General features: G+C 40.9%; 1 protein-coding gene across 1 annotated transcript in view; it reads left to right on the forward strand.

Moving 5' to 3' along the window:
• LOC128467663 (galanin peptides-like) overlaps window positions 1-10188 on the forward strand; it is a 48861-nt gene extending 38673 nt beyond the window's left edge. The window contains exons 5-6 of the mRNA XM_053449337.1: window positions 6496-6573; window positions 10076-10188. Of these exons, the coding sequence (XP_053305312.1) occupies window positions 6496-6573; window positions 10076-10134 (137 nt within the window). The 3' untranslated portion in view covers window positions 10135-10188. The remainder of the gene's footprint in view (window positions 1-6495; window positions 6574-10075) is intronic.
• Window positions 10189-11888: the final 1700 nt, after the last annotated feature.

The raw sequence follows: 11888 nt of genomic DNA on the forward strand, positions 1-11888 counted from the left end.
CTATGTAATATACATTAATCCATTCCAGTGTACTGTGTACAATGCAGTTTCACATTTGATGTTTCTGGCTGTAGTTATTCATTGATTTTTTTGAAACAATGGCTGTAAAATCTTTGCTTCTTCTTCAGAGTATAAAAAAATTAGTTTGATTTCATGTGATTGCATTTTATGAGATATCAGCATTGGGAAAAAAAAGGTTTACACGCATAGTTAATGTGCTTTAGAAAATATGTTTGAATTAGGGTGACCACATTTTACTTTTGCCATTCAGGGACACACTATGAAGCGCACAAGATCACACACAGGTGTGTATATATATATATATATGTATATATATATATATATATATATATATATATATATATATATATATATATACAAATATATATGTGTTAGACATGCATTTTTAACTACATAATATGTACTTATAAAGACTTACCTGGCTCTCCAGTCCTGCTCCGTGGCTGCTCCCGCGACGCTTCCCTCTCAGGTGGCTTCCTGGACAGCGAGTACCCCGTTTGGTCAAGACTGCATATTACGTTACCTGTAACGTGCTCTTATAACCTTGGGTGACCTCTACATTCAGGACACAGCTCCATCTCTCCCTATTTAAACCTGGGACTTCCACTTCTGGGTGACCCTTGGTTGGTGTATTTTCCTAGTTTGCCTGTGCGTGTTTACTGTGACTGATTTCTTAGTTTTGACCCGGCTTGTTGACTTCACTCCTGGATTCTGATTCGGCTTGTCCTGCTTTTCTGGTTTGATCCGGCTTGTTCCCTGACTTGCTTCTCAGTACCCTGTTCTCCTGGCATGCTCCGCTCTCCGGGGTCCAACCTCCTATCTCTTTGAAGTAAAGACCATGATTGAAATATGCTTTCAAAATAACAGCTGAACTGGCAGTAAGTTTTCATTCTTTAATATTAGGCCCTACTGCCAATATATATTAATATTAGACCCTGCTGCCAATACAATTTATATTGACCCTACGCAAGCATTTTCTTTGGGCCCCTCCCCACGCTCCTTAACATGCAATCACTCCCTCTGCTCCCGCACCAAAAAAAATATTTGATAACACATATTGGACTTTCCATCTTTGTCCCCAAATAGCCCAGAATGAGTCATCTTGGTCCCCAGGGCTCAAACACCCTGCTTGTGCCATCTTTGCCTTTCCACAAATCAATTATACATATATGATACACACAAACTCTTTTACAGTCACTCACTAATTCACACATTAATTCATTCATTCTCACTATTTATTTAAATATTCTTACTACCCCCCTCTCCTTCTCTTCTCGCTCTCTCCCCCTCTCCTTCCCTTCTCGCTCTCTCCCCTTCTCCCTCCTTTCTCGCTATCTTCCTCCGTTCCCCCTCTCCCTCCCTTCTCCTTCCCTCCCTCCTTTCCCCCTCCCCCCTATCCCCCCTTCTCCCTCCCTTCTCCTCTCCATCTACCCCCTCTCCATCTCCCCCTCTCTCTCCCTTCTCTCCATCCCCCCTCTCCCTCCCTTCTCGCTATCTACCCCTGCAGCAACCGCTTCCTAAACATAATCGGTGTTGCTCGATATCGAGGCATGTCAGTAGCACAACCCCCTACCCCGATCGCCTTGTGATTGCTCCGCAGAGCAACCACAAGTGCCATCCGTGATTGGCATTGGAGTCTATCCAGACCCTCCTGAGAACTCTCGAGATCCCCCTGCAGGTTGAATGCAGGCCAAATGTTAAAAAAAAAAAATGGTAAAATGTAAAACTAATCCTCCACAAAAAAGTCTATATATATATATATATATATATATATCAGGGCTTGACAAATTTGTTGTGAATCTAGGCGCCAGGTAAAAAAGTTAGGAGCCAGGATTTTTACTACTAACAGTTGGTCAGGAGTGATCTGATCATCATCAGCCCTTACTTACTAAACTCACAGCATTTGACCTGGAAGCACCCTGGACTTTCAGGTCAGTGCTGTTTTTTTTTTTAATTATTATTTTTTTTTAACCCTTTCAATGCTGATGTTCCATTGGAGCACAGCATTGACTGATATTTAGTCCCCACAAACTTGTGGGGACAAATGTTAACCCCTGCAATGCCACGAACGTGTCATACACAATTGTGGCATTAAAGGGGTTAACGCTGCACTGTCGCACTCAGGGAGCGATCAGGCAGCAGGGGGGTGTTGGGGCTGCTCTCCACACTCATGGGGAGACCAAAGAACCCTCTCCCCTGTCCCTGAAGCTGCCTCTGGCAGCTGGGACTCAATTGCTGGTCAATAGACCAGCCATTGCAGGGGGGAGTCTCTGATGACTGCTGTAGGCTTCCATGCCTACAGGAATCATCAAAGGGCTTGTGGGGGCCCGTTTTTGCTGTTGCTGGTCTGCCTGGGCTTCCAGGCAGACCACCAGCAGCAGAGCCCCTTACAAAACGGGAATTAACCCCTAAATGCCGCGATCGCGGCATTGAAGGGGTTAACACTGCACTGTCGCTCTCATGGAGCGACCAGGCAGCAGGGGGGTGTTGTCTCAGGTCCCCAGGTTGTCTCAGGTCAACACACAACCTCCTTCCCTGAAGCTGCCTGTGGCAGCTGAAAACGCGATTGCTGGTTTTGCAGCAACTACGTTTTCAGCCTACAGGCTCACTCCGTGGGAGTGATCTCAGGCTCGGGGGCGGGCTCGGAGTGGCTGTGCTGTCTGCCCAGACTCCTGGGCAGACAGCAGCAGCGCCCCCGTGTGGTGACTCAGCCTCTTACATCCACAATTTTTTCTGGATGTAAGAGACTGACAAAACCTAGGCGCCAGGACAAAATTCTCTGTCACCATGGCGACCTGGCGCCTGGGATTTGTCGAGCCCTGATATATATATATATATATATATATATATATATATACGTTATGGTGGGTAAAAGGTGATGGAAACCCTTCCACTTAAATTTAAGGGGTAGTAGAAGTATTATTAAACACTCATCTACAGACACCAGACAAGCCAGAAGGCTTGTTTTTCCCTCAGAAATCTCATGGTGCTTCCACAACCACAAGGGATTCTGGGTAGGCGCATGCAAATAAGGTTAACAATTATCACCTTTGCCTCTATATCCACTTTATACATGGATCCCTTGAAAGTAATTGCCCGCTGTACAAGACAGCCTATAGACAAAACTCGGGAAGAGGTACAATAGCCAGATCACCACTCATGGACAGCTGTTTCGTCCTTCATGAAATACCATTACATAAGTGGAAGGGTTTCCACTGGGTTAAAGTGTGGGTGCTGGGGCAAAGTGTGGGTGCAGGGCAAAGTGCTGGGGCAAAGTGTGGGTGCAGGGGCAAAAAAAAGTCCTGGCTCCTAACTTTTTTAGCTGGCTCCTAGATTTATAACAAATTTGTCAAGCCCTGCTATAACTTATGTAATGGTATTTCTTAGCTACCCCAAGCCTCAACTATTAAGCCAGTATCACAATCTCATTCTGATGAGTCCAATGAAGGACGAAACAGCTGTCCATGAGTGGTGATCTGGCTATTGTACCTCTTCCCGAGTTTTGTCTAAAGGCTGTCTTGTACAGCAGGCAATTACTTTCAAGGGATCCATGTATAAAGTGGATATAGAGGCAAAGGTGATAATTGTTAACCTTATTTTCATGCGTCTACCCAGAATCCCTTGTGGTTGTGGAAGCACCATGAGATTTCTGAGGGAAAAACAAGCCTTCTGGCTTGTCTGGTGTCTGTAGATGAGTGTTTAATAATACCTCTACTATATATATATATATATATATATATATATATACACAAACGTTTTCAATGAGCATGTCCTACTATTAGCAGTATATCTTCACAAAACTTGTTGCATGGAAAGAGTTAAAATATTTTAAATGCCTGTGGGGTGCCTAATTTAAAAAAAATGTATGATTTGATGGGGTAAATCGAATTGGCCAGCTTCAAAGATGTCCCAAATATGGGACATGGGCACAGACTGCCCAGATGTCCAAATGCCAAAAAATGCACACCTCACAAATGTGGCCTTTTAGCTCCCAAATAACCCAACAAACCCATGCATGGGGGGTATCGCTGTACTGTGGAGATGTTCCTGAACACATATTGAGGTGTTGTTTGGCAGTGACGGATACCAGGAGCGGTAAATTCATACCTGAAGTAAAATGCCTGTGGAAAAAAACAAACAAGAAAATACTACGGCAAACTGTAACAAACTCTGGTGGTAAAATGTGTGCAAGGAAAAAGTTAAAATACCAGCATTTGAAATTCCCAGGGGTGTACATTTTTCAAAAATATATGGTTTGTCAGGGTAAACTGAATTGGCCGGGTTCAAAGATATCCCAAATAGGATATGCGGGCAGAATTTTTAACAAAATTACAATTTGAAAAATGCACACCTCCCAAATTTGGCCTTTTAGTCCCCGAACAACCGAACACACACAAGCATGTGGGGTATCACTGTGCTCAGGAGATGTTGCTAAACACATATTGGGGTGTTTGACAGTGACTTATACCAGGAGCGGTAAATTCACACCTGTACATTGTGTGTGGGGAAAAAAAAAAATACCACCATAAAGTTTGACAAAGGCTGATGCTAGAATTAGTGCACGGAAAGGGTTAAAATACCAGCATTTGAAATACCCTGGGGTGTCTAGTTTTCAAAAATATATGTTTTGATGGGGTAAATTGCAGAGAAAAAGCAAAAAAAAAAAACCTTAAAACATTGGGTATTTCTAAACTCAGGACAAATAGTAGAATCTATTTAGCAGTTTTTTCATTAGTTTTTGCAGATGAGTAAAATATTTTTCAAATAAAAGCCAAAAAAAAGTATTTGTTAACAAAAAATCACCATATTATATAGTAAATTAGATGATATGATAAAGAAAGCCCTGCTTGTCCTGAAAAAAAAAACAATATATAATGTGTGTGGGTGCCAAAATGAGAAAAAAGTTAATTACAGCTAAACAGCAACAATGAAAAATGTTAAAAGAGCCTTTGTCCCAAAGTGTACTACTACGAGTAAGAAACAGTCTTGTAATTAAAGGGTTAAATGGCTTAATTCAATTGACCTGGCTGAAAGCAAATGAGCAAATGAAATGTTCCACCAAAATGCACTGGAGCAATGAGCGACCATATCAACTAATCACACCACACTGTGCTCCCTGAGAACTGCCAAACCACTTAACCAGCAGTTAGATTGAAAGAAAAATAAAAACATTGGCGTGTGCTGAAATGCTGATTATAGCCAACTGGGGGTGGAAGCTTGCAACAACCTGTTCAAATAACCTATGTAAACACCTGCAAAATTATTAGACAATGACCTGTGTATGGCCATTCCGTGACCTACAACACAGGCGTAAGGATTGATAGATATTTAGAAAGAGAGGCAGACAGAGCTGACACAGGAGTTATTTCACCTTTAAGGTTTATTTTTGCTTGACTGTGCATGTGCAGTGTGTTTCAATGGTACTTGTACAGTGTCTGCATTTAGGCACGTCTGGTGGTGGTTAGATGAAGGACTTAATGGTCTGAAATGCATCCGTTCTCAGTGGTTGGACGCACTGATCTCATTTAATCTTTGTAAGGGAAGGGTTTTCTGTGCCTTCGTAGTATTGAATCTATGATCGTTGTTTGCGGATTAGTCAGGCCATTGAATGGTGTGCTGTCAGAGTCGGTATTAAGTGTTCTGGCACCCTGTGCGGACTACTCCTCTGGCGCCCCCTTCTCACTACCTCCCCCCCTCTGCCCATTCTCACTACTCCCCCTCTGACCCTTCTACCCCCCCCTCTGCCCCTTCTCACTATCCCACCTGCCCCTTCTCACTACCCCCTCTTCTCACTATCCCCCTCTGCCCCTTCTCACTATCCCCCCTGCCCCTTCTCACTATCCCACCTGCCCCTTCTCACTATCCCCCCTCTGTCCCTTCTCACTACCCCTTCTCACTATCCCCCCACCCCTTCTCACTACCCCCCTTCTCACTATCCCCTCCCTGCCCCTTCTAACTATCTACTCCCTCTCCCTACTTCTCATTATCCTCACTTACCTTGTTGCTGGAGTCCTGTGGTGGGTAGCGGGAGGCATCCGTCTTCCCGCTCTGCCGCGGTGCCGGCATTTCATGTAGAGCGCCCTTATCATATTTAATCATTAATCATTTATTTATAGTGTCATATTTAATTTAAGTCCCGGGCAGGCGCCCTTGCTGCCATGGAGCCCTGTGCAGCCGCACACCCCTAAGGCCGGCCCTGTGTGCTGTGTTTTTTGAGAAAATGTTAAGGCCAATTAAGGTTCAGTCAAGTCATTGAATCAAGCCTAAATTGTATTAAAAAATAATTATTAAACATATTTGCATTTTAGTTGCCCAGCAAATGAGTATCCAGATAAAAGATGAGGGGGTGAGAAATATGGTACTGAGAAATGTAAAATGTGCAATTATTATTGATAGAAACAATTTTCTGCATGCCATCTAATGTATAATTAGAGTTAAGTTCTACCTAATGTTGGATTACTTACTAATTTCCAGGAAGTATTCTAAGAACCTTGGCAGATGAAAATGTAGTGCACACGCTGATTGAATTTTTGACCTTCTTACATCTGAAAGGTATGTAGATGATTAAATGTTCAAGTTTCAGTTGATCATATAAACAATATTATTATTTTTATATAGTGCCATCATATTCTGTAGACCTGTACAATGGATAGACAAGACATAACAAGTAACATATAACATAACAATTTGACTTACAGAAACAGGTAAGGGGTACCCTGCTGAAATGAGCACACCAGGAGGGAGTTAGGGTGTATTACACAATAGGTAAAAGTGCCATTGTTAGGGATGGACCAGCCACACTAGTAAGAGAATTGCAGGAGGGGCACTAGGAAAGGTGAACTAAAGGAAAATGGTAGGGTGTTATTGTGTAATGTTGTGATTGTCGTTAAAGAAGTTTGTCTTAAGCTTTTTTTTTTGTTGTGAAGGACTGAAGGCAGGGGGGGAAATGGATAGGCAGGGGGAGGGCATTCGAGAGGATAGGAGTAGCCCTTGAGAGATCTTGTAAGCGTTCATGAGAGCCAGAAATCGGAGGGGAGGACAGTAGGAGATCATTGGATGAGCAAAGAGACGGGTTAGGAGTGTGTTTAGAGATGAGTGTGTGAAAGGCTTTGAAAGTAATAGTCAAGATTTTGAAATGCATTCTGAAGCAGGCAGGCAGCCAATGAAGAGACAGACTTAGGGGAGAGGGGTTAGTAAAGGGATGGCAGTGGAACATAAGTCTGGCAGCAGCATTCATGGTGGATTGTAGAGGGCATATTGTGTTAGGGACTGGTGTGGGCAATATTTTTAAGATAGAGAGTAGTTTTCAGAGACAGACTGAATATTGGTAGTGAATGAGAGGTCAAGGGTGACATGGAGACAGTGAGCTTGAGGGAATGGGGAGATAATTGTTAGCATTGGAGGGAGGGAAGATAAGAAGTTTGGTTTTTGGAGAGATTGAATTTTAGGAAACATGCAGAGACCTAGGTAGAGAAAGATGCAAGGCAGCTAGTTACACGATCTAAGACAGAGGGAGAGAGACCGGGAGAGGATTGGTAGATCTGGGGGTTTTCAGCATACAGCTGGTAGTTAAAGCCATAGGATGAAATTAGTTTGCCAAGTGAGGTGGTGTAACGAGAAAACAGAAGGGGTCCTAGAACTGAGCCTTGGAGTACCCCGACTGATGGGGGGATGGGAGTGGAAGTGTTACTGAAGACAGGCCTTGAAGGTACGATCAGGAAGTGAACAGGAGAGAGCAGTGAAACAGAGACCAAGATCACGAAGAGTTTGAAGGAGAAGAGGGTGGTCCTCAGTGTCAAAGGCAGCAGAAAAGTCCAGTAGTATTAGCATAGAGTAGTGGCCCTTGCATTTAGCAGTGAGTAGGTCATTAGTAACTTCAGTAGATTGAAGAGGGTCAAGTAAGGAGTTGGAAACTTTGTTAATTGGGTATAAACAATTATTTCAAGAAGCTTGGAGGCAAGAGGAAGTAGAAAGATTGGGCAGATCAGTTGGGTAGCATTATTGAAGGAGGATGGGACAGATCCAGTAGAGAAAGAGGTTGAAGATGTGAGCTAAGCACTACAGTGGAGAAGGAGAATGCAAATATGCACGCACACACACACATTCACATTGCATTTTAACCCCTAACGTCCATTGACGAGTCAGGCACGTCACGGGAAAACGGTCACTTAACGACCTAAGACGTGTTTGACACGTCATGTCATTAAACAAGCTTAGAAAGTGATTAACGCACAGACTGACCAAAATAGGGGGCAAAAGCACACTTCCCAAATGTGGCCTTTTAGCCCCAAACACCAGACAAACCCATGCATGTGTGGTATCACTGTACTCGGGAGATGTTGCTGAACACACATTGGGGTGTATTTTGATAGTGACGTATACTTGGGGCTATAAATCCATACCTGAAGCGCAATTTAAGTGTTAAAAAAAACACAAAATAAATTACTACCACAAAGTTTGACAAAGGGAGTAGTAGCATTAGTGCATGGAAAGCGTGAAAATACCAACATTTGAAATACCTTGAGGTGTCTAGTTTTCAAAAATATATGGTTTGATGGGGTAAATTGCATTAGCCAGCTTCAAAGATAGCACATGGGGCAGAATCACCAGCTTTGGGGAAAAAAATGGTTTTAAAATAGCAAAACGCTACTTGTACTTATTGCCCAATAACTTGAAGAAAAAAAGCAAAAAAAACATAAAAACGTTGGGTATTTCTAAACTCAGGACAAATAGTAGAATCTATTTAGCAAGTTTTTTCATTAGCTTTTTTGGATGTGTTAGAATATTCTTTGTCTTGAATATCTAAGCTTCTCCAGTGATCAAACAGCAATCAAGAATAAGCTTCTATGTCTTATTAATTAGGTTTATTCGATGACAAATTATCAATTCATACAATACCAATGCTGGAACAAATGTTGATAAAAGGTACTGTAGGCTAAGTATCTTGGTGAGATGAAGATGAGAGCGTGGAAAGAGCGTAGAAAGAGCGTAGAAAGAGACCTTGTCTTTGTAGTCATGCCAATTTATACCCCTTTACATTTGGTTAGGGTGTACGTAAAGGAATCCTATTGGAACAGTCATATGATACACCGGCATTCCAAGACCCTCTAAGCTACATCACTTAATTGATACCATATGTTCCTAGCACTCAAGTTGCATTCAGGCCTAAAATGTGCAGAACAAAATAAAAGTATAAAAATGATTTCTTACAGGATGAATACAATATTTTTCGGGTAAAAATCAGAAAATGTTTTTTTTCATTACATCTAAACATCTTTAATTACATCTAAACACAAGCACTGTAAAAGTGTTAAAACAGCCTCGGTCCCAAAGAGTACAAAAGGTAAAACAAAGCCTGGTCCTTAAGGGGTTAATGTTTTATTTGTTATTGTATCGAGTACTGATTCTATTACAATTGACAGTGGTAACCAACTGGCAGTTTTTTGGGCTCATAAGGATCCTGCAAGGTTAACATTTTGCCAGTATTGCTTTGGCAAATAGTTCTTTGCTGGTTTTGACACCCCCAAAAACACACATTTCATTTATTTATAGAGCACCAGTAGATTTCACGATTCTTTTACAATAACATTAAAATGTCAAATAATTAACAAATTTGACACACATTGAGAACTGCTGCAACAGAATTGTGAAGGCGGCTAGGAGGTTGAGGGAAATGAGACATAAGGAGAGGGATTGCTTGGATGAGGATAATTTGATTGTAGCTAGTGTGATGGAATAAGATGTCAATGATGTGGAGATGGAGTAAATTATTCCACAGTCCACACGACATATACATTTTAGGTTTTTAAAGTAAAAGAGCAAGCTTATTGTGGTGTATAACGTATAAGAGAGAATGGTTATGGAATATCTAGTCAACCAGTTTAAACTGCATTGTGTGCATTTATCTTTAGTGCTGGAATCTTTACATTGTGTATCTGCAGTTTTACAATTTAGGTATAGTTCTATAAACTCAGGATGTATACATGAATATGAGCAAACCGGTTAACATATGTTTAGATAACCAAAGTGCATATGTTTTTGTTTTCTTTCTTAGAATCTGGTGCACTTGACAATTTAAACTCCCAGATGTCAGCAGAAGATTATAGTCAGTGACAAAAAATAAATTACTATGGAAGAAACTAATTTTCAGAACTTGAATGTTTGTTTCACCTAATAAATAAAGCTATTAATATAATGTCTCACCTATAAATATATCTATATAATACTACTGTGCATTTTTCTTAATAGTAAAGTTGTACAATAAAACAATACCAGCTGCTGTTTGATGTATTTTTCTAAAAATGTATTTAAACTGTATTTTTCAATAATGAAATTGGTTTACTATCAATCATTCCAAGCATCCAAAAGCAATTCCTGTTAGTAAACACATTTTTCCCTGGTACCTAGGAGTGACACAGGCAAAGGCCTGCCCTAACAGCAACGCTGTAGCCCTTCTTCTCTTATATATCCCTTCCCTCCTTAATGCCACACAATTTATAGCAGAGCAACAGCAACTAAACTGCAATAAAGTTATGTCATCAAACAAAGTACAGATCTGGAAGATAACTGACTTCAACTCACATCATACACATATATTTATAAGGGAAAACACAGATATCCTACAAACCGACACAAAAGTAGTATATGTGTAAGTTAGCTCCTCCAGCAATACGGACTGGATGTAACTACCATGTATGTAGGGAATTACTCCACCATTGACCTCAGACTTAGATCTTCGTTCTCCAAGAAGGGAGAAAATGCAATGACATATAAATAATGATTAAAAGAAAATAATGCCAAGTATGAATATATTTTCCATGGTTAACCATGGCAGCATTACTATTAGGTAATAACCAAACTGAGCTCATAGCCATTTTAGTAATAGTCAAAATGAGGGTTGGGACAGTGGACTTAATGTATGCCAAAGAAGAGAAAAAAGTATTAACAGAGAGACAAAATGGAGAGCCTGTCTGCTAAACCTGGTTTTCTGTTGCCGAGATGTCCAGCTTATAGTGCCTCATGAAGCAGCCTTGTAAACCTCTGTAGGAGGAACTTATGGCTTACCTGACCAAGAAGTTGCAATAGCCTGCATCGAACCTACTTCTCTTGAGGAAGCCAACTGGGCGAAACGCGTCAGAAGGAACACACAGGACATTTCTCCGATCGAGTTCTGGTTGACTTTTTATCTAACGATTTTATATGCACATTGTGCATGGATAAACTGTGAGTGCATTCTTATCAGCTCCAATTGCTTTTATTGAAGATACTGCACTATTTTCAGTTTTGTTTTTATAGATTCTATATGAAGACTAATTAACCCCTTAAGGACAATAGGGGTTATTACTTGTAGTATATTGTGGGACAATGGCTATTTTAACATTTTTCGGTGTTCCTGTTTAGCTGTGATTTTCTTCTTTCTCATTTCGTGCTCCCACACATATTATATATTGTTTTTTTCAGGACAAACAGGGCTTTCTTTAGATATCATTAATTTTATCATATCATCTAATTTACTATAAAAAAAAATGATAAAATATGGGGATTTTTTGTTAAAAAATTACTTTTTCTCACTTTTTAAACAAAAAAATTTTACTCATCTGCAAAAACGAATGAAAAAACCTGCTAAATAGATTCTACTATTTGTCCTGAGTTTAGAAATACCCAATGTTTTTATGTTTTTTTGCTTTTTTCTGCACGTTATGGCAGGGCTCGACAAATCCCAGGCGCCAGGTCGCCATGGCGACAGAGAATTTTGTCCTGGCGCCTAGGTTTTGTCAGCCTCTTACATCCAGAAAAAATTGTGGATGTAAGAGGCTGAGTCACCACATGGGGGCGCTGTTGCTGTCTGCCCAGAAGTCTGAGATCAC

The sequence above is a fragment of the Spea bombifrons genome, chromosome 10 (assembly GCF_027358695.1).
Source record: "Spea bombifrons isolate aSpeBom1 chromosome 10, aSpeBom1.2.pri, whole genome shotgun sequence".
Taxonomy (NCBI): Eukaryota; Metazoa; Chordata; class Amphibia; order Anura; family Pelobatidae; genus Spea; species Spea bombifrons.